Here is a 22,510-nt window from a genome sequence, read left to right on the forward strand (position 1 = left end):
GAGGGGCTAGAAAAGTTGATGGACTATGTACAACATATACAGAAGTAGGGCTGAGGTCCCATGAAATGCAAACTAGTCAGTCACACAGATGATGCCTGAAGTGGAGGGCAGTGGGTTTTCCCAAAATGTGGGGCCGGGCCCATGAGCAGGCACACACATGGTCAAATATGGGAAGATTCACCTAGTGGTTGTTCAGTTGTCCAAAACTTCTATCTTGCCTTTTCTTCCTCTCGGTTGAGGAAGCTTCATATTCTCCATGGTGACCTCTCCAGCTATGCTGCTTTCATCCTCAGATTCAGAACTTTCTCCTGAATCAAGTTTTTCAGAATCAGAGCTGCTCACTTCCACCATTTTTAATCTTGTCTTTGATTTTCAGGATTTCTAATTCAATATTTAATTGGAGGTTTTTAATTTATTATTTTTCCTAGCTTTTCTCATTGCATGCCCAATTCATTGATCTCTTCTTTATTCAATTTATTCATATAAGCATTTAGAGATATAAAATTTCCCCTAAAAACTGTTTTGGTTGCATCCCATAAGTTTTGTTGTGTTACCTCATTATTCTCATTCTTTTGTATAAAATTATTGTTTCTATGATTTGTTTGACCCACTCATTCTTTAAGATTGTTATTTAGTTTCCAATTAATTTTTAGTCTTACTTTCCATGATGCTTTATTAGATGTAGTTTTTATTGCATCATGATATGAGAAAGATACATTTGATATTTCTGGTTTTTAATGGTCAGTTTTTGAAGAGGTTCCTTGTACTACTGAGAAAAAGTACAGTTCATATTATTTCTTTTAAGTTTTCTCCAGAGGTGTATCATATATAATTTTTTTTTTTAGTTTTTGCAAGGCAATGGGGTTAAGTGGCTTGCCCCAGGCCACACAGCTAGGTAATTATTAAGTGTCTGAGACCGGATTTGAACTCAGGCACTCCTGACTCCAGGGCTGGTGCTCTATCCACTGTGCCACCTAGCCACCCCTATCATATATAATTTTTTAAAGATTCTTTTCACCTCTTTCACTTCTTTCTTGTTTATTTTGTGATTAGATTTATCAAACTCAGAGAGAAAGAGATTGAGGCTCCATACTGGTATAGTTTTACTCTTTGTTTCTTCCTGTAACTCACTTAACTTCTCCTCTTGATTGATTGTCTTCATTTGTAATTAAAGAAGCCTAGGATATCAAATAATTGATGGCATGACTTGCACATTGTGTTGATTATAGTGAGGGAAATGTTATGCAGAGACATCCTTCTCACAACCTTTACCAGAACTGTCATCACCCCATGGCCTGATCCTAGTAGGACACAGAATTTCTTGTGTTGACCTGGATGCTATGGGAGTTCTTGGCCTTAGGATGTCCCTCCCATATCATCGAGGCACCAGGGTGTTCAGAACAGCAGTGTGGTGATTTTTGTGATAGCTTTATGGCAACACAATATAGCTAACCTGTCAGCACAATAAATTTACAATTTTTTGACAGTGTGGTCTAGTTAATCTCTCTCTGTTGCCTTTAAGAATGTGGATGCTATGAATTGATGCAGAGTGAAATGAGCAGAAGCAGAAGAACATTATACATACTAATAACAATCAATAATAGTGATATGGATAAACCATGGACTTGTTTATTTCACCTGTACCATAATCAAAGACAGTTTTAAGGGACTAGTAATGGAAAATTTTTCCATATCCATATCCAGAGAAGGAACTGTGGAGTTTAAATGAAGACCAAAACTTAATATCTTCAATTTTTAAAAACTGCCTTATATATTATATAATTTTTTCTCACTCATGTTTCCTTTCTTTCAAAGGAAGAATCTGGATCTGATTCTTCTTTCACAAGCAGCTCAACATTTAACATGGCTCTAAATGTAGAGCCTATATCAGATTGTTTTCTCTCAGGAGGAAGGGGAGGGAAGGGAGGGAGGGAGGAAAATAATGAAACTCAAAACCTTGCAAAAAAAAATAAAAGATTGGTGGGGGAAAAAAAGATTGGTTAAAACTACCATGTAGTTGGAAAAATAAATAGGTAAAAAATTTTTTTAAAAAATTTGAAAAAATTACCTAGCTGTGTGGCCTTAGGCAAGCCACTTAACCCCATTTGCCTTGCAAAAAACCTAAAAAAAAAATTAAAAAAAAAGAATTTAGCACATAAATATTTAGTTTTGATATTACTTCATTTATATTATGCCTTTTAGCAAGATGTGGTTTTCTTGCTCATCTCTTTTAGTTATCTATTTTTGCTTTTGCTTTTTATGAGATCAGGTTTGCTAACCAAGCTTTTTCTGTATCAGCTGGAACATAATATATTCTGCTCCAATCTTTTACTTTTACTCTCTGCTTTAAATGTGTTTCTTGTAAAATTATAGGATTCGGTTTTTAATCCACTCTGTTATCCACTTCCATTTTATAGGAGAGTTCATCCAATTTACTTTCACAGTTATGATTACTAAATTTGTATTTCCCTCCATCTTATTTTCTCCCGTTTATACTTTTTTCTCTTTCCCTCCTAACCAGTATTTTGCTTTTGACCACCACCTCCCTCAATCTGCCCACCCTTCTATCAGTCTCATCTTCCCCTTTCTTTTACCTTTTCTCTCCTACTTCCCCATAGTGTAAGATAATATCCAATTAGAGTTCATTATTTCCTCCAAATCTGTTGAGAGTAAGATTCAATCAATGCTCACACCCTCCCTTTTTCCCCCTCTACTATAATAGGTCCTTTGTGCCTCTTCATGTGATTTACCCTCCTCTTCCTCCCCTTCTTCTCCCAGTATAATCCTTTTTTCCCCACATCTTAATTATTTTTATCATTACATCATAGTCAACTTATATCTAACTCCTTGTCTAAGAATGCTTCTAACTGTTCTAACAGAAATACAGTTCTCATGTGTTATATATATTATCTCAAATATAGATGTAAATTACAGTTTAGTCTTATTAACTTTTTTTCTTTCTTTTTACTTTTTTATACAACTCTTGAGTCTTGTGTTTGAATATTGAATTTTCTGTTCAGTTCTGGTCTTTTAATCAGGAAAGTTTGAAAGTCCACTATTTCATTGAATGTCCATCTTCCCCCCTGAAAAAGTATGCTGAATTTTGCAGGGTAGTTGATTCTTGATTGGTAATCCAAGCTCCTTTGCCCTCCAGAATATTGTATTCCAGACCCTCCAGTCCTATAATGTTGAAGTTACTTTGTAATCTTGACTATGGCAACTTGGTATATTTGCATTATTTTTGACTGCAGTATTTTCTCCTTTAGCTGATAAATCTGAAATTTGGCTACAGTATATTCCTTGGTGTTTTTATATAGGGACCTCTTTCAGCAGGTGATAAATGGATTCTTTCAAGAATTATTTTACCATCTTGTTCTAGAATATTAGGGCAGTTTTCCTTGATAATTTCATGAAAGATATTTTCCAAGCTCTTTTTTTGGTCATGGATTTCAGGTAGGCCAATAATTCATAAATTAGATGACAGAGTAGAATAGAATTTATTACACTTCAGCTGATACACTGATACAAAAAAAAAAAACCAGGGATACCAATCATGATCTCAAACAAAGTTAAAGCTAAAATTGATTTAATTTTTTATTTAATTTTATTTTTTATTCTCATTTTGTACAAATGTTTTTTTACATTAATAAAATATTTTTGTTTAAGAGTAAACAAAATACCCCCCCATCAATATAGACTTGCTTGAGTGATAAAGTAAAAGGGAGAGAAAAAAAATTAAAATTAAAAAAAATAATAGTAATAATTGTAGGTATGGCCAGGTGGCGCAATGGATGAAGCACCAGCCCTGGAGCCACAAGCACCTGAGCCCACATCCAGCCCCGTAGACCCAACAATCACTCAGCCATGTGACACGCAAGCCACCCGATCCCCACTGCCCTGCAAAAACCAAAAAGAAGGGAAAAAAAAGACCCAAAATAAAATAAAATAGTAATAATAGTAGGGGTGGCTGGGTGGCAGAAAGAGCATTGGCCCTTGAGCCAGGAGCACCCGGGTCCAAGTCCAGCCTCAGACACCCAAAGATCACCCTGCTATGTGGCCCCAGGCAGGCCACCCAGCCCCATTTGCCCTGCACCCTCACCCAAATAATAATAATAATAAATGTGCTTCAGTCTTTGTTCCAACACCAACAATTCTGTCACGGGTAGATCGCATTCTTTATGGTAAGTCCATCACAAAAGTTACTTCCATATTTTTCCAATGTTGCCATTGCTGATCGTAACTCCCTCCTTTCTTATTTCTCCACTACCATGTACTATATTTTCTCTCTCCTTTCACTCTGACTCTGCTGTAGGGTCCCTGAGTGGTGCAGCAGACAGATCCTTGGTTCTGGGGCCAAGAAGCCCTGAGCTCCCATACCACCCCTTAGGCCCAGAATCCACCTGGCCCTATGGTCCTGGACAGGCCTTCCAATCCCAGCCCCTTGCAAGAAGTAAAAAAGAAAATGTGTTATATCTGACCACTCTTCCCCCATGGTCCATCCTCTCCTCCTTTATTCACATCCCCACCCCTTCCCCCCTGCGCCCCACTCCTTCTTACTTCAGATGCCTATACCCCAATGAGTACATATGCTGTTTCCTCTCCTAGCCACCTCTGATGAGAGCAAAGGTTCCCTCATTCCCCCTTGCCCCCCCCTCCATATCATTGCAATAGCTCATTGTAATAAAAAAATCTTATTATATGAAATATCTTGGCCTATTCCTCCTCTCCTTTTTCTTTCTCCCATTACATTTTCCTTTTTTTCTATTGACTCCATTTTTACACCATATTTTATCTTCGAATTCAGCTTTCTCCTGTGCTTCAACTATAAAAGTTTAAAATTGATTTAATTAATAGAGATAACAGGGAAACTACATTATAGGGACAGCTAGGTGATGCAGTGAATAGAACATGGCCCTGGAGTCAGGAGGACCTGAGTTCAGATTTTGCCTCAGACGCTTAATAATTACCTAACTCTTTGATCTTGGGCAATTACTTAACCCCATTGCTTTGCAAAAAACCAAAAAAAAAAATCCATAATTTATCTATCCTGAATCTATTTTTCTAGTTTGGTCATTTTTCCTAGGAGGTACCTTACATTTTCTTCTATTTTTCCAGTCTTTTGATTTTGTTTGATGAATTCTTGATGGGGTTTTTTTTGTTTTGTTTTGTTTTTTGCAAGGCAGTGGCGTTAAGTGGCTTGCCCAAGGCCACACAGCTAGGTAATCATTAAGTGTCCGAGGCCGGTTTAGAACTCAGGTACTCCTGACTCCAAGGCTGGTGTTCTATCCACTGCGCCACCTAGCTGCCCCGAATTCTTGATCTTTTATAATGTCATTTGTTTCACTTAAGAAAAATTTTTTTTCTTCAGTCAGCTTTTGTTTCTTTTCCATTTGAACAATTCTATTTTTCTTTTTTAGGTTTTTGCAAGGCAATTGGGGTTAAGTGGCTTGCCCAAGGTCACACAAATAGGTAATTATTGTCTGAAACCATATTTGAACCCAGGTACTACTGACTCCAGGGCTGGTGCTTTATGGACTATGCCACCTAGCCACCCCTTGTGTAATTTTTTTTTTAGGTTTTTGCAAGGCAAATGGGGTTAAGTGGCTTGCCCAAGGCCACATGGCTAGGTAATTATTAAGTGTCTGAGATGGGACTTGAACTCAAGTACTCCTGACTCCTTGGCTGGTGTTCTATCCACTGTACCACCTAGCTGCACCCCTAATTCTATTTTTTAAGGTATCATTTTTCTTCAGTCAATTTTTGTGCTTCCTTTTCCAATTTTTTCATATTCTCTACCTTACTCTAATCCTTCTCCCCCAATTTTTCTTCTATCTTTCTTATTTAGTTTTTAAAATCCTTTTTGAGCTGTTCCAAGAGGATTTTTTGAGATTTGAGACCAATTCATAATCTCCTTTGATTCTGAGATAGTGTTTTGATCTTGTCACCAAAGTAGCTTTCTATGATTAGGGTTCTTTTTGGGGTTTTTTTGCTCATTTTAAAAGTTGAGCTCTGCTCCTGGAACACAGAGGGCATAAACTTTTTGTGCTGGGATCTGGCTTTCCCTACTGGTGCCTCAAGTGCTGGTGGTTTGCTGTCTGTGTTAGGAGAGCCTGACCCAGTCTCTCTTGTTGCACTGGTGTTCCTGGGCTCCTAGTATACCTTCGTAACTGCTGGCTGGCTGTAGCACTGGCCTGCTGAACCAGGGTCTGGGGGTTGTGGTTACTGATCTGCTCTGTGGCCAAAAGCTTCCTGCTGGCTCTCTTCTTCCCTGCCTGGACTGTGCTCATTTTTCCCAGGGAAATGGACCTTCCTGAAGTCCCTCCAAAAGACCTTGAATGAAAAGTTGTTTCAAAGCTGTCTTTTTCTGGGTTCTGTCACTCTAGAGTCTGTGTAGGGGATTCATGTTTCAGAAGGAAACAGGGAAACGCTCAGGGAGCTTTCCTAACTTCTCTCTATATCTTGGCTCCACCCAGGAAGTCTTGAACTTCCCATCAAAGCAATGTCCTGGTGACTCCAAAGCTAGCATTCTTTCCATGACTGATACAGAGATAGGAAATGACTTCAAATACCATCCAATCCCATCCTCAATTCACAATGAAGCCAACAAGACAAAACTTGTATAAGTCACTGTACAACCGGCATACAAACTTACACCCACTAGCATTCCTATGTGCACCATGCACACCAGGAAGACCCTTTGCCCCATACTTAGCTTGAGAAGGAAGGCAGGCAAAAAGAGGGAGGAAATGAAGAGATGGTCATTGAATTGTGCTTAATTTAACTGTGTGCTTGCCTGGATGCCTTGAGGATAAGGATTTCTTATTAAATTCTCTGAACCTATCCTACTGATGCAGAGAATTATGAATAAGCTTTAATGTTATTAAAATCTTGCTAATTGTGGAATTCTGTTTGTTCCTGAGATGTAAACTGCCTCCAGTTGTTTGTATCCTCTCTCCATTCCTCCTTCACCCAGCTTCCAGTTCCCAATTATTTGACCTTGCCCACTGATAATGGTGTGACAGGAAACGACATGTTGAACTCAGAGGTCACATCCCTTGGGACTGAAAGGACCAGTATGTTTTTCCCTTTGGAGAATACCTGGTCGAGGTGCTAGATCACTCCTCAAGTGCCACCCCTTGTCCAGCCTGCTACAGAAGTGTATTTAAGAGAGAAAACAAAAGATGGGCAGAAACACACAATTCATCCAGCTCCTATGTGCTTGTCCTGCTTCCTCTCTGCCCCACTCCAGACAGTTAACAAGGTAATGACTCCCCCAGAGGAGACGCACTTAACTGTGCTAATGAGGCTAATTAACAGACTTCCAATCAGCACTTGAGGACCTCTGTATGTGGCTTGTGGGGTGGGACTCGCTTTGGCAAAGCTGAACTCTGGAAGTAAAATGGGTTTTGGAAGGAGGGTGAAGTTTGAAGTGGTGAGGTTCCTCATAAGGTATGAAACCCATATTCTTCATTTAATTTTCATCATCTTAGAAATCTTCCCTGATTCATCACTCTCCCCATTCTAAGCCATCTGACTCTGAGGTTCCCTGGCTTCCAGGATTCTTGGTGAATATAGTGTGAGGAGGATCACAGATGATGAAAGAAAGACTAAGTTATCATTTTGAACAGGCTGTCTCAGGGCTAACAGTAGCCAAAGGCTCCACACTTCCATTTTCTCGAAGCACCCGAAGTGATTTAGTTGCATTAGATGGCAGGCAACTGATGTAGGGAGACTGACGTAACATTAGACAATCTCGGTTATTAGAAGGTTTTCTTACCCAAGAGGTATTCTCTCTCAACACAGGAATAAGTCTTATCTCTCTACAATGTCTCGATTATATGTGGAGTGGTTTGGATTCTTTACAGTCTTTTCCTGTGCTTGATTTGACTGCATTGGTGTGATGGAGGAAGGAACAGGGGTCTTGGAGAGAGCAGAGGACCAGAGATTTTCTACCTGCCTTCCTCAGTTTTTATAGTTTTGTCTATTGTTGACAAGCTCTGTTTCTCAATAATGCTTTGTCCTAGCCCCTCTCTTTCTTTTCCACTAGGGGTCCCTGAATCAGCTCCTTTCTGAGCTTGCTCAGAAAATGGCTGACTCAGACCTCGAAGCCACAGAGTCATCAAACTAGAGAGAAGGGCAGAGATGAAGTCTGAGGAGAGTAAAGAGAGGGAATTGGAGATAAAAGCAAACTGGAAAGAATTAGTGCAGTCCTTGTTGCCTCAATCCACAAAATGAGACCCTTTTCAAAAACTTAAAAAAATTACTTTTAAAAACACCTTTATTTATAAAATGACTATGTGATTGACATAAAGTATCTAAGTGCTCAGTGTCTTTAAGCAGGCTATGGTGAGTTTGTGTGGCTCTAGTAGTGGGACCCACTAGGGCACTGAGAGGGTGTCAGAATTCTGAACCCCTCCCCCCCAACCCCCAGCAAATGATCACAGCTGGGGAAAGAAGAGACAATTGGAAGACTAGTTTTTCTCCTCAGTAGCCGGTATTTGCTACTTAGTAGCAGGAGATTCAGATAAGTAGGAGATAGTAAGGTAGGAGAGAGGCATTATGTCCACTCCATCCCACAACACTATCCTCTGTTGCTTCTGCCATGAGTTGAGGTTCCCAGAATGTCAGGGTTTGATCATCTGACTGAAACTTTTCATTACACTGAGAAATGAAGGAAGTACTTAAGGCCTAGACAGGGCAAGTGTCCAAGGTTCATTTCAGAGCTAGAACCAGAACCCAGGTCTCCTGCCTTCTAACTCAGAGTTCTATTATAATCTTTCTCCTTTAGACATACCTTCCCTCTCTTCTTCTGGGAATTGAATACCTTTTAAGTATTCCATTTATTTGTGAGTGATTTGCCCTCAGTATGAGAGTGAAGAAAGAGAAAAGGCACCAGGTACAGAATTTGATTTCTCATAGTTCTCATTAACTCCCATTCCTGAGCTATGTCCATACTTCAAGGGGTATGACACCCTCCTTGCTACCTAATGGAGGCAACAGTGATTCTTCCTCTAGGAATTTGAGGGGAAAGTGGACAAGGTGGCCCTGTATCTGAGTGATTTCTGAACAGGCTATCTCAGGGCTAACAGTAGCCAAAGGTTCCACACTTCCATATTCTCGAAGCACCCGAAGTGATTTAGTTGCATTAGATGGCAGGCAACGAAAAATCTAGGAGATAAAAGTGAAGTTTTTGAATAATTCCTTTTCCTTGACCAACCCAAGATATCCTATCTGCTATCTCAAGATTTTCAGTTCTCCATCTTTCCCTTCTAAATATACCATAGATTTTGCCTATCTTATCCCTCAGACCCTTTCATCCTTATTCCTCCACACCTCTCAATAAATACTTCTCCCAGTTATTCCCAAAACTATGCTATTTTACTTTTCCTTTTGTAGAAAATTTATCTTGATTTCTGTGCATAGTCTTCTTCCTTGTATCTTCACTCTGTATGTCTTGAATTTTTTATTATTTTAAAATATTTTATTATTATTTTTAAAATGAAGACTTTTATAGTTACTGATCTTGGTACTCATCACTGAAAGTTTCGTAATAGCAAGGGATCCTGACTTATCTAAGAATTTCCTCTATTACTGTGCCCATAGCAGACTGTTACTGTTGGTTGCACAAATGGTTTCAGTCTTTCTTATATCCCTCCTATAGACTTCTCCTTCTATCTGAAATCTCTGTCTGTCTCTGAACACACACTCTTCCATTCCTTTCCAAGCATATCCCACCTGCTCATAGATGCTGGCATTTCTCTCAGCTATCTTCTGCCATAGCTGGAAGAAGGTGTCACTGACAGGATCCCGGAGATCCAGTTCAGGCTGGGACTCTGCCCCCAAAATGGTGCTGAGGGAAGAAGGGAGAACATCAGATTTACCCATATATCCCCCTGAAATGACAGAGTCCTCTGCAGCCCTTACCTGAAGCAGTGTTTCTGGAGACTGAGGGCAAACCTCCCAGAAGAAGGGAGAACATCAGATTTACCCATATATCCCCCTGAAATGACAGAGTCCTCTGCAGCCCCTACCTGAAGCAGTGTTTCCGGAGACTGAGGGCAAACCTCCCAGCCTGGTACTCTTCTCCATCCATAAGTGAAAGTTCCATCTCAGTGTCTTCAATTAACATTGCTATCTCACTATCTCTCTTGCCCAGAAGGCTCCGGTCATTGATGTTTGCTGAACCTGGAGTGGAGTTGTCTGTTAAAGAGGGCAATTGGAAGAAGCACCCCTTGCACCTATTAAACTATTTCTTCATCTTCTCCAGTTCCTAATTTTTTCTATCCAACTTCCTCTATTTCTGCCTCTCACTCCCCTATATCCTCAACATCTAAATGCCACTCCCCCCACAACAGTATCTTTCTTCCTTTCTCTCTGCTTCTACTCGACTTCCAGAATGCCATTTGTACTAATTCCAATCCCTAGCTACTTCCCATGTAGCCATTCTCTTCCCCAGTTCTGACCACTGAGCTTCCTATATCTTCAGTCTTATCCCCTGCTCTCTCAGCCACAACCTAACCTATGATGACTGTCCTGTCATCAGCGATGAGCAACTTGCTGTGGATGTAGATGAGCTCAGATATCAGCTTTCCACCCAGCTCTCCATGGGTTCGGAGCCCACACACTGACACATAGTCTCGCCACAGTGTACCCACTGGTACATGCACAGGAAAGGGAAAGAGACATGGAGGAACAGGGTAAAGATTAGTTTATGCAAAGACAGCTCTATCTACTTCTTAATCCAGCTCTTCTTTTGTAGCCTTGGGAAACTATTCCCAACCTTGATGTCATTGGGATATAATGGAAAGAATACCAGATTAAGATATGAGTGGGGTTTGAATTCTGGCTTTCCAGCTTATCAGATATGTGACTTTGAACAAGTCATTTAAGTTATCTGTGTGGGGATGGTGGAGTGATAGTACCTATACTTCCTACTTAGGGCTTTTGGGAGAAGAAGATGAAATCTGATCATACATTATAAAGGTTTATATAAATATCAGCTATTATTCAGATAGCATGATACCATGGAAAAGACATTATCTTTGGAATCAGAGGACTTGTGTTCAAATTCTGTCTCTGTCATATGGAACCCAGGTAAAACTAGGCAAGTCACTTAACCTCTCTATGCCTCAATTTCCTCATCCTCATTCCTAAAATAAATGATTGTTCCAGATGACCTTTTAGGATTTTCCCAGCTCTAAATCTTTTTTTTTTTTTTTAGGTTTTTGCAAGGCAAATGGGGTTAAGTGGCTTGCCCAAGGCCACACAGTTAGGTAATTATTAAGTGTCTGAGACCGGATTTGAACCCAGGTACTCCTGACTCCAAGGTCGGTGCTTTATCCACTTCGCCGCCTAGCCACCCCTCTAAATCTTTATTACCCTATGATTATTTTTATTATCCTCAGTTGCTATAGTGGAAGGATTACTTCTAGACTGATAGAAAATCAGCACACAGTTACATAGAGAAATACTTCACTCCCCTTTCCCAGCTTCTCTCAATACTTCTTACTCCTAGGATTCTTTCCCAACTATCATCACTCACTGGCAGCTTTGAGCCGATGCAGGATCGAATATTCACCACGACAGAGAGTCCTGGGGGAAAAAGGGGAAAGAGCTGATCCTGAGAAGGGTGGAAAGAGTGAAGAGGAGAGGAATAGAGGCAAAAAAGATGAGGGATGGAGAAGTCTCCCCTAAAGAGAAGGAGAAGTCAAGGGAAGAATTAAGAGGCAAGAAGGGCAGTTTGGTCTGGTTGTTCATGTGTCTGACCTGTAAGTAAAATGTAGAATTGCCTGGATAGCATTTCCACCACCTGTGGAAATATCACCTTCAAACCCAGGAAGCAGGGGGAGCAGCACATATACCCGAAACCGCTGCTGTTGCCTGTGGAAAGGGTATAGAGTTATAGAGTCACAGCTGGACATCTCTGAACTCCTAGGCTTCTTGGAACCAATCCTGCTCCCTTATGTACATACACCCATCCAGAACACCTCCTTTTCTGTCTTACTTGTGAGCTCTCAGAATCCTCTCCACAATAGCATCTCCCACTGTGTTCAGAACTGTCCGTCCATCTGAGCAGCTGATGAAGAACTGATTCTGGTAGGTTATGGGTTGCAGTGGGGGAAGAATAAACAATACGCAATAAAATCCATGTCCTTCTAATTCTCTAGCTCCTGTTCTCTGCCATCCCTATTCTAACAATAATACTTTCTTAAATCCTGGTCTCCTATCCTTGGCAAAACCCTAATTCCTCACTTTATCCCTACCCACCTCAATGTAGAGGAAATGGCAGCTCTCCCGAATAGTATGTAGGTATGCATTGAGGATGGAACTCTCAGAGGTCCCAGCAGACCAACGGTCCACTGATCGAAGGACCTAGGAGACAAGAAAGAAGAAAAAGCAGTCCTCACACTTTGGGAATAGGGGTATATGGAATGGGCTCTTATTCTCTGAGGAAGAGAATTGTCTCACCTGTACAGTGGCACTCTGCCCTCCGGGAAGGACAAATGGTAACTGGCTGGCTGTGCTGGGTGACTTGGGTAGCAGATATGGGAAATGAGGAATCTTGTACTTGGCCTTGGTTGTCTAACATTTGGGGTTAAGTGAGAGTCAATAGGGCTAACACTAGCCTCCTCTTTCCCTCCCACAGACCACTCTTTTCCCCAGGTGAAGGGAAACCTTGGTAAAATTCCAACGCTGGATGAAATGTCGGGCAAGATCTCGTGCTGCTGAACCATGGACAACGACACCCACATCCCTCCATGGCATCCGGGCCATCATCTCTCTGTCAATGAAATCTGGGGGAATCCCGAAGGTTAAAAATAAAAAAGGAGGACTTAAAGCCAGCTTCTAGACATGCACATAACACAGAGCTATTGCCTAGAGAGATCATGCTTGCTACAGAGAAAACTGTCCAGATGTGAGTTTCAGTCTTGGGATTGTGGGAAAAAAATTTCTCACCCTCAAAGGGCCGGTCCAGTTGTATCCAATCCTTGGTAATCAAATTGCTATAATCCTTGCCCAACCAGAACAGTTGATTGTGGGAGAGGTCAGGGGCAACAGGAAGGCTTGAGTTTGCAGTGGACGCCTGTATGGGGAGATATCCATCCCAGGGATCATGAAAGACCCAGTCAATGGAAGTCAAAGCCAAGAGAGAGATATAATCATACAGAAACAAAGAAATATAAGACAGAAACATGGAGACACAGGTTGAGGGAAAGACATAAGACATGAAAGAAGGGAAATATTGATAATCCTATCCTCCTCCAAGCTCTCTATCCCAAGGGGCAGAAGACCAGAAAGATGGGCCCCAGAATGTGATGATATCAGAAGGTATTTAGGAGAACCAGGAAGGTTGAGAATAGGAGTGATCCTTGAAGAGAGGAGACTTAGGAATGCAGACAGAGGAGGTGGAGTTGAGAAAGAAAAGATGGGGTTGAGAATAAGGAAGAAGGATCAGGGTCAGAAATTGCCCTGAAGTAGGAAGAGAAGTGAAACTACAGTGTGAAGGGAATGCCAAACAAAATTTACCTGTGGGGTGGTTGCTCCAGAATAGCCCTCCAGGTCAGAGATCCGGTAGTGTAGATCATCCCATCTACCAAAGGCGAGGTCAAGCCCTCCCATGAAGGCCACTATTTGGTCTACAACTAGTAGCTTTTCATGGTGGGCCCACAAGGTCACATGGTCTGGGTGACGCATCACCTGAAAAGAATAGGAAAAAACAAGATTTAGGAAGGGATGGGATCTCAAGGAGAGCTTTGGGGGAAGTGGAAAAAGCTACATTGTTTAATGCTAAAAGCACTGTTCTTGTACTCAAAAGGCTGTGACTTTAACCTATCTAAAAATTAGTTTCTTACCTCCACAATGAAATAATGATAATACTCTTTACACAACAGTACTACTCTGAGGAAAGCATAAAGCACTATTAAAATGTGAGCTACAAAGAGATACAAGGAGGACTGGAGCACAATGGAAGTTAGAGGGTCTAGAGGAGGAGTGGACATAGGAAAGTGTGGGAATGAGTCAGGGAGGACAAGCAGGGCAAGAGAAAGGGAATCACCTTAATATTGGGGTGCAGCTGCATCAGTGCCTTCTTGCTGTAGCCACTATTGATGCCCAGGGCCAATTCTACTTCTTTGAACAGCAGCACAGAAACTCGGACACCCTCCTCCTGGTGGGGGTGGAAAGGGGAATCAGTTGTCAATGCAAAATGCCTTGGAAACTGCCCCCTGCCTGATTTTTGCCCTCAACTTTTGCCTCTCCTATTAGCCCCCTTGTAGAGCTCCCAAAACTCCACTTCCAATAAATTCAATTAAGCAAATGTGTTTTAAGCTCTTATAATGTGCCACGGATGCCACTAGGTGAAAGGGCTACAAAGATGAAAAATGACACAATCTCTCTCCTCCCTACTTACTTAATAAGTTGCTAAATAGGAAGTTACTATATAGAATAATTGGATTTAATATCAGAAAGATCTAATTATATACCACAAATGCATAAACTAAGACCCACAGAGGAAGATTGACTTGTCCGAGGTCACAGAGGTTGTAAACAGCAGAAGTGGAATTCACACCCAGGTCTTCTGACCCCATATGTTCAATGTTTGAATTTGGTAGAATGTGAGAGGGCAAGGAGAAATTCAGACACAGTACCTTAAGAAAGTTTAAGGAAGGATGAATCCCTTGCAGGGGGAGATCCCTATACTATGCAGTGACTGATCTGAAGTGTGATCACCTGGACAGTCCCAGGTTCACTTATCCCATTCTCATTCTATAGGCATTCTCCCTCTTTCGACTTTGACCCTTTTCTTCCTGGCTTCACCCCTTTGTGCCAGCTCCCTCCTTACCGCCTTCTTCTTGAGCATAATGTCCAGTCTCCAGTCGTCAGATTGGGCTGGACGTTTCAAATAAATTTCAGGACTCAACCTGAAGATAGGTAGACATAAAACAAATCAATGCTTTAGAAGTCCCAAGGGCCCTCCCCCATTATGCACTGGCATCTCAAACGTCTAACCAACTTTCCCCTAATCTTGTAGTCCCCATCGCTCTCTGAACCAAGTTCATATCATACTCTTAGAGTCTATTCAGGTGTTCTAAGTCCACTAACTACCATTACTTACCACCAATCTGCAATGAAAATCTCCTCCTGAGCCTGAAGGATGGCATCAGCCACAGCTGCAAAGTAACCCGCCCCATTTACAAACCTAAAGAAGAATAAGGAGCAGAATGGAAATCAGAGGAGGAAGAAAGAGTCATGGAGGGGACAAATTAGGGCATGATGATGGACTAAACAGGGAAAAGTCAGAGCAGATGGGTCAGTGGGGAGGGAGATTAGAAACTGGAGAGAAGTCAGAGACATCTGAGATGAGGAAGACAGGAGACAAGAGGACAGAGAAAGTAGAACAGGACATCAAGTTAGAAAATGTCTGAGAAGAATGAGAAACAGTGTCAAGAAGTTAGAACTAAGTAGAAGGAAATTAGAGGTAGAAGGTGTTGGAGAAGGGATAGAGGAGTAGAGAGAGAGGGAAGGGCAGATAAAAGGGGGGGGGGGTCTTACCATCTGGCCAGGGTCCCTGGCCTGAGTGGTGCATAACTCTGGTGTCTGTGTAGCTGTAAGAAGTCACATCCCTGACACTGAGCTAATTCTGTGATTTCCTGACCCCACCATCGAGCCTGCCGGTAACTGTTGCACTTGAGGATCAGGGACCTATGGTAGTGACAAAAACAGGGTTCAATTATTGATATCCCCAACCCTACTTATCATCCTCTCAGGGTCCAACTCTCATGTCTCTAAAACCCTGAACAATTCCTCCCCTTTATGAAATGTTACCTTGGTCTCAGATGACAGAACAACATAGTCCTCCTTCTTTAGTTCCCCCATATTATTAACAAGAATTTTCAAAAATATTCCTTTATAGGGGCAGCTAGGTGGTGCAGTGGATAGAGCACTGGCCCTGAATTCAGGAGTACCTGAGTTCAAATCTGGTCAGACACTTAATAATGACCTAGCTGTGTGGCTTTGGGCAAGCCACTTAACCCTGTTTGCCTTGCAAAAACCTAAAAAAAAAATTCCCTTATGTAACTGATGAAAAAAATGTAAAGGAAGGTGGTCTAGTTCTACCAGATCTAAAACTTTACTATAAAAAAGCAGCAGTCATCAAAACTACCTGGTACTAGTTAAATAGAATAATGGATAAGCAGATCAGGGCAGGTTCAAAAGAAACTGCAGGAAATGTCTTGATCAACCTAAAGATATCAGTTTCTGGGATAAGAACTCACAATTTGACAAAAATTGTTGGGAAAACTGGAAAATAGTATGGCAAAAACTAGGCATAGACCCACATCTCACACCCTATACCAAAATAAGGTCAAAATGGATATAGGATTTAGATATAAAGGGCAATACCATAGATAAATTAATAGACTAAGAAATACTCTATCATATTTATGGAAAGGGGACAAATTTATGCCCAAACAAGAATTAGAGTATTATAAACCTCAAAATGAATGATTTTGACTATCTTAAATTAAAAAAGGTTTTATATTAATAACATCAACGCTGCCAAAATTAGAAGGAAAACCAAAAGCTGGGAAATAATCTTCATAACTAGGAGTTTTGATAAGTCTCATTTTTGAAATATATAGGATTGTAAAAAATTTATAAGGTTGCAAGTCATTCCCCAATTGATCAATTGTCAAAGGATATGAATAGACAATTTTTTTTAAGTTTTTGCAAGGCAAATGGGGGTTAAGTGGCTTGCCCAAGGCCACACAGCTAGGTCATTATTAAGTGTCTGTGGTCAGATTTGAACCCAGGTACTCCTGACTCCAGGGCCAGTGCTTTATCCACTGCACCATCTAACTGCCCCAACAATTTTCAAATGAAGAAATTAAAGCTATATATAATCATATGAAAAAATGCTCCAAATCATTATTGATTAGAAAAATGCAATTAAAAGAACTGTGAGGTATTACCTCACACCGATCAGATTGGCTAAGATGAGAAAAAGGGAAAATGATCAATGTTGTAGAGGTTGTGAGAGGACTGGGACATTGATGCATTGCTGATGGAGTTGTGAACAGATTCAACCATTCTAGAATGCAATATAGAATTATGCCCATAGAGCAATAAAAATGTTCATTCCTGGGACAGCTAGGGCACAGTAGATAGAGTACTGGCCCTGGAGTCAGAAGGACCTGAGTTCAAACCTGCATCAGTCACTTAATTGCCTAGCTTGGGCAAGTCACTAAACCTAATGCCTTAAATAAATAATTAAATTTTTTTTAAAAGGTTCATTCATTTTGATCCAGCAATTTCAATTCTAAGCCTATATCTGGAAGAAATCATTAAAAAACGGGAAAAGTTTCACATGTTCCAAAACATTCATAGTAGTTCATTTTTTAGTGGCAAAGATTTGGAAACTGAGTGGATGTCCATCAATTGGGCAATGGCTAAACAAGTTATGAATTTTGAATACTATGGAATATTATTGTTCTATAAGAAACCATAAATGGTTGGACTCTAGGAAAGCATGGAATGAGTTACAGGATCTGATGCTGAGTGAATGGAGCAGAACCAAGAGAACAATGTATACGTTAACAATATCAAGTTGGGATAATCAACCTTGATGGATACAGCTGCTTTCAGTAGTTCAGAGAACTAGGACAACCCTATTAGACTGGCTATGGACAATGCCATCCCCATCCAGAGGAAGAAAAACAAAACCAAACAAAAACCCCCTTCAGAATCTGATGAACACTTTATAAAAATTATCTCTTATGTATCTCTTTCCCTTAATCCTAATTCCTAATACCAAAAAAGAAACTAATCTATAAACATGTTCATCAAAAATACGTATGGTGAAATAGAGCACCGACTCTGGAGTCAGGAGGACCTGAGTTCAAATCCTGACTCAGACACTTAATAATTGTCTAGTTTTGTGACCTTGGGCAAGTCACTTAACCCCATTGCCTTACATAAAAATTTAAAAATATGTATGCATAATGTTGACCTATTAGCCGCTTGGAGTGGGGGGGGTGGGAAGGAAAGGTGGAAGGAAATTTTGTAACTTAAAAATATACATATGCATATGAATGAAAGTTGAAAAAACTTTAATAACATGTATTTGAAAAAATAAAATATGAATTAAAAAACTGGAAAAAAAAAGAAAATATTCCCTTATGAGAGTGAAGTAAGGAAGACAAGTCATTGTTCTTAGAGTTCTAAGGGACCTTAGAGACTGCTTAATCGTGGGAAAAAGCTCCATCCTTGGAGTAAAAAGACATGAGCCCTGCCTCTCATTTTAACTTACTACTTTCATGACCTTGCTCAAGTTCTTGTACATCTCTGGGATCTCAATTTCCTAAGATATAAAAATGAAAGAACTGGACTATATAACTTCTGAAGTCTCTCTCAGAGGTGTGTGATCTTATGACTTAATAATATAAACTAATCTCATTTTATAGACAATGAAACTGAAGGCCAGGGAGGTTGAAGGGTCAACTCAGGCCTTCTAACTACAGGCAAAAAGGTGACACAATAGACAGAGCACCAGGCCTGGAGATAGGAAGACCTGAGTTCAAATTTGAACTCAGACTAGCTATATAACTCTGGGCAAGTCAATTAACCCTGTATCTTAGTTTTCTCATCTGTAAAATGAGGTGGAGAAGGAAATAGAAAACTACTCTAATACCTATGCCAAGAAAACCTCAATGGGATCATGAAGAGAAAGACAGAAAAGAAAACTAAACTTCTAATAGCAAATCCAGGACTTAGGGAAGTTAAGGCTCAGAGAAACAAGGGAGCTCTTACTAAAATAAGTGACTGATCTTAAAGACCAGTAAGGACCAGGGACAGGACTACTGAATTGGGGTCTTTTGAATCATAGTCTAGTGCTTTCCCACTATTCTCTGCCTCTGTATCCATAAAAGATTAGAGGGCATCTGGAATGTGGTGCCCCCTATTCTGGCCCAGAAAATAGTCTCAATTTTTCTTAATGCAGTAGTATTAAGTAGGTCTGGAGCTGAGAATATAATGGACAATATAATAGTATAAGAATCAGGGAAGGACAAAGAAGAGAAAAGAGTAACTTTTTTCTACCTTCCCCCCCCCCCCAACTCTTCTTCTCTCCAGGCTTCCCATCAAGCTTTTCCCAACTATTTCTATCCCATCCCTTGGAGTCCTCCTAATATCTCTGTGCTGCTTTTACTTTTAGTCATCCCATTTCCCTGGATATGTGACCATGTTCTCCAGTTTCTCCCTTTCCTTCTCCAGCATTGGTTCGCACTGATCTCTGACCTGTGAGAAGTGTCAATTCGGACGCCATAACGTGCTTCGGTCTTCTGTTTCCCAACCTGGACCTCAAATCCAGGGTCAAAAAGCTGGACAAAGGAGATAGAGCCTGTCTCTGGGCGCATGTACAGCAGGAAGGAATCTTTCACCACCAACCATCTCGATAATAGAAGGAGTTGTGATTAGTGACCCAGGAATCTGTCTTCCCCAATCCAACTTAACCATTAACTATTTCTCTCAAGTATAATAGATGATGTCTGGTTCCCTGGCCCCCATTTCTTTCATCTATTCAAGCATCTGTACCACTCTCCAGTCTTTCCCTCCTTAGTGATTCAGGCATCTGGCCCCCTAATTCACCTCTTGGACCATCGGTAACAGACTTGGTCTCGACCACAGCAGGTGAAGCCAGGAACTCGGTGACCCCCTGAGCGCTTGCGGATCAAACCTTCCCTGTGGGGCCACAAGTTACAGAAATTAACTCTCTTAAACAAGGAGTTCCCAATACTGACCCAGCCATCCAAGGTGGAAGGAGTGGGGCACCATTAGTTCGGGAATATTTGGGAAGGGAGTAATAGGAACAGGATATGAAAAGGGAGTGTTACTGTTAGTGATGAAAGGTCATAAATAATTTAGTCCAATCCCCTTATTTTATATAGAAGGAAGTTGAAACTCAAAGAAGTTACTTCTCTCTTGTTCAAAGTCACACAGAAAGTTAGTGATACTGAAGTCTGTGGGATATAAGGGTTACTCACAATCCTTTGGGGCCAAGGGCAGGTATGAAGGAGAATGGACTGACCTCTAGAAATTCTGTCTAATAGAGGAGGAGGAAATATCAGATTCGAAATTCAAATATCTGCCTTTGTGGGAGTCCAACTCCCGTTGCCCTTAGGATTCAGGCTTCTAGTCTCCAACACCTACCACCCTCAAGGACCAAGCACATCTGATCCCCAGCCTCACTGCCCTCAAGGATCACAATTTCTGGCTAAGGTTACCTCACCATAGCATGATAATTGCGGTAGAATGAAATGGCCAGGAGGTGATTGAGATAATTCTCTAGGTATTTCTGGAATGAGAATAGAATGAAAGGAAGATGTGATTCAGAGAAATTTCCTTTCTTTTTTTACCAGGTTCACTGTCCCCTTCCTGTCCCTGGCCCTACCCCCCAGGAAAGTTGCCAGACCATACCTGTTTGCTGGCCCTGTGTCTGGAAGAGCCTTCAGAACCTACTCTGGGCAAAGAGGGCATTTCAGCTATAGGAGTAGCTTCTTGGGAAGGGGAATAGGCAACAGCAAACCTGGCAGTTCAAAGGTTGGAAAAGGATTGTAAGTCAGATGGGGCTGGTGAGAGACTGAATAACAAACCACCACTAAATCTCTGAGAAAGAAGTGACCAAGCTAGTATATTCAAGAAAGGAGAGTTAGCAGGACATGGCTACACTGGTCTTGATCTTGAGACCCTATTTAGTGGCAGAGGCAGGAGAAGGGGAGAGATTGGGAGTGGGGAATCAAGAATATACCAGAAGTAAAGTTGGGCATCTAATTTTGAATGAGTACATCATGGAATCAGGGATCCTGTATGTATGTGTGTGTGTGTGTGTGTGTGTGTGTATGCATGTGTATGTATGTCTGTGTGTGCATGTTGGAGGAGGAGGAAGAGGAGGAATGGGGAGGGGATAGTGAAAAGAAAAAAATAAAAAAGGGATTGAGCTTTGTGGGAGTCTGAAGATGGTCCCAATCTCCTCTCACCGGGCCAGAGGGAGGAAGCTCATCAAAACTTTGTATCTCAGCAGGTCTCGATGAAGCTCCTGGAAATTTCGGAATTTCTTCTTGGTTGTCCATGTGAAAGCACCATGGGATAGTTGGACAGAATAAAGTGTGCACGTGCCCACCTTTGGGTTCCAAGGATTTGTTGTCAGGTTCTTCCTGTCCTAGGTTTCTTGAGTCCCTTCCCCACCCACATATTCATCCACCCTTTACTGAAAGATCTAAGAATTTGGCTCCTAACCTTGGATCCACTGGTGTATCTCTCAGTACCTATGACTTGTGCAGTAACAGGAACTCCAGGGGCAAAAATCCTGGGATGATTCCTCAGGGGTTGAAGGTTATAGATGGTCAAGAAATGATGCATTCGATCAGCTGGGGTGGGTGGAGATTGTTAGAGTTTAGTACCCTCACCTCCAGATTTATTCCCTTGTTCCCCACCCTCACTCAGGTCTCCCACTTCCTCCTCCTCTTCCCTACAGGTGGGACCAACCCCTTCTGTGTTTTGAGCTTTATTTCCTCACTTCCCCTCCAGATTACCTGGGTCTTCCCCTTCTTTCAAGGTGTCCAACTCATCTGGTTCCATCTGGAAGTGACTGGAGTCAAGGCCACCATCTCCAGGGAACATTCTCTCTGGGGCTGACATCACACTGAAGAGATATGGAGTGATAAAATACCAAGAGATCTCAGGAAGGTGGAGTCCTTCCCTCTAAGACTCGGAGTTCCTAGATTTCCTCCCTTAGTCAAGTAGATCCTTCTTTCTCAGATTCTGATTGGATATTTCTGATCCTGACTTTCCATTTTATACTGAATCAGACTCTCTTCTGCTGACCCTTATCTCTAGCCATAATCCTAACCCTTTTCTCTGTCCCTATCAGCCCCTCTCATCCAAAATGCTGATCCGTCTCTACTACTTCACTCTCAAACCCACTTCCCCAGTACCCATTCTCTGAATTCTCTTCAGCAAGAGGGGGAGGGGACAGTAATGAAAGAAAGACACAGCCCAGTACAGGATGTTTCAGAACCGGGATAAAGAAGGGACCCTGGGAAAGAGGGATGGGGGAAGGGGGAAATGGAGAAGCAATAGGGAGGGTCCCTGAGGAGCAAGTGCACCTGACCTAAGGCAGGGGCTTCAGAAGCTTCGGGTAAACGCGAGACGGGGATCAAGGAAGGGTGGGGTACGACAATCTAGGAGGAAGTCGTGTTCTACCTCCCAAGCTGAGGAGGGAGGGAAATTCCGAAGTCCCGAAAGCGCAGCTGGCTCCCTAGTCCTAGTCCTCCCAGGCTCGACTCTCCGGTCACCACTCAGAGCCAGAAGCGGAGCCGGGATGCCGGCGGACCAGGACCCTGAGCAGACATCCCGAGCTAGTCGGGCTGGGCCGGGCGGGCCGGGCCGGGGAGCAGATGGGGATGAATAATACCCTGGCCTCACCCTCTGGGGCGGGACGGGACCGGGAGCCAGA

At 41.7% G+C, this 22,510-nt stretch overlaps 1 protein-coding gene and 1 long non-coding RNA gene across 6 annotated transcripts in view; one reads left to right on the forward strand and one right to left on the reverse strand.

The window, feature by feature from the left end:
• Positions 1-19,811, forward strand: part of LOC141514519 (uncharacterized) — a 48,812-nt gene extending 29,001 nt beyond the window's left edge. Inside the window, exons 2-4 of one of the 3 annotated variants that reach the window (XR_012476045.1) lie at positions 11,516-12,096; positions 12,647-12,916; positions 19,270-19,811. This is a non-coding gene — a long non-coding RNA (uncharacterized LOC141514519). Of the gene's footprint in view, positions 1-11,515; positions 12,097-12,646; positions 12,917-19,269 lie in introns of those variants that run through there. The other 2 variants (XR_012476044.1, XR_012476046.1) reach the window with 2 other exon arrangements.
• PLD2 (phospholipase D2) lies at positions 8,267-22,432 on the reverse strand. 3 transcript variants are annotated; one of them, XM_074225416.1, is made up of 25 exons: positions 22,258-22,432; positions 21,588-21,697; positions 21,292-21,422; positions 21,033-21,175; positions 20,473-20,581; positions 20,285-20,350; positions 20,040-20,098; positions 19,645-19,737; positions 19,294-19,446; positions 15,553-15,702; positions 15,116-15,199; positions 14,843-14,921; positions 14,057-14,167; positions 13,528-13,698; positions 12,958-13,084; positions 12,676-12,794; positions 12,469-12,582; positions 12,268-12,372; positions 12,005-12,093; positions 11,767-11,880; positions 11,543-11,592; positions 10,520-10,654; positions 10,032-10,185; positions 9,736-9,850; positions 8,268-9,168 (listed from the first exon to the last, which is right to left on the reverse strand). In XM_074225416.1, the coding sequence occupies exons 2-25, from the start codon at positions 21,691-21,693 to the stop codon at positions 8,944-8,946; spliced, it is 2,802 nt and encodes a 933-aa protein (XP_074081517.1). In that variant the 5' UTR covers positions 21,694-21,697; positions 22,258-22,432; the 3' UTR covers positions 8,268-8,943. The 3 variants fall into 3 exon arrangements, with proteins under 3 accessions (XP_074081518.1, XP_074081519.1, XP_074081517.1); XM_074225417.1 differs by lacking the exon at positions 19,294-19,446 and having other exon boundaries at positions 8,267-9,168; XM_074225418.1 differs by lacking the exons at positions 21,033-21,175; positions 21,588-21,697; positions 22,258-22,432 and having other exon boundaries at positions 8,267-9,168; positions 21,292-21,376.
• Positions 22,433-22,510: the final 78 nt, after the last annotated feature.

The sequence above is a fragment of the Macrotis lagotis genome, chromosome 2 (assembly GCF_037893015.1).
Source record: "Macrotis lagotis isolate mMagLag1 chromosome 2, bilby.v1.9.chrom.fasta, whole genome shotgun sequence".
Classification (NCBI taxonomy): Eukaryota; Metazoa; Chordata; class Mammalia; order Peramelemorphia; family Peramelidae; genus Macrotis; species Macrotis lagotis.

What these genes read in the sequence shown, in the direction of transcription:
- PLD2 (XM_074225416.1), bottom strand. Translation starts at nt 21,693, where the DNA reads ATGTCAGCCCCAGAGAGAATGTTCCCTGGAGATGGTGGCCTTGACTCC. An exon ending in GGCAGAGTGCCACTGTACAG is followed by an intron (nt 12,373 to 12,468) that starts GTGAGACAATTC and finishes CTTGTCTCCTAG; the next exon opens with GTCCTTCGATCAGTGGACCG. An exon ending in CTCCGGAAACACTGCTTCAG is followed by an intron (nt 9,851 to 10,031) that starts GTAGGGGCTGCA and finishes TTCTTCCCTCAG; the next exon opens with CACCATTTTGGGGGCAGAGT.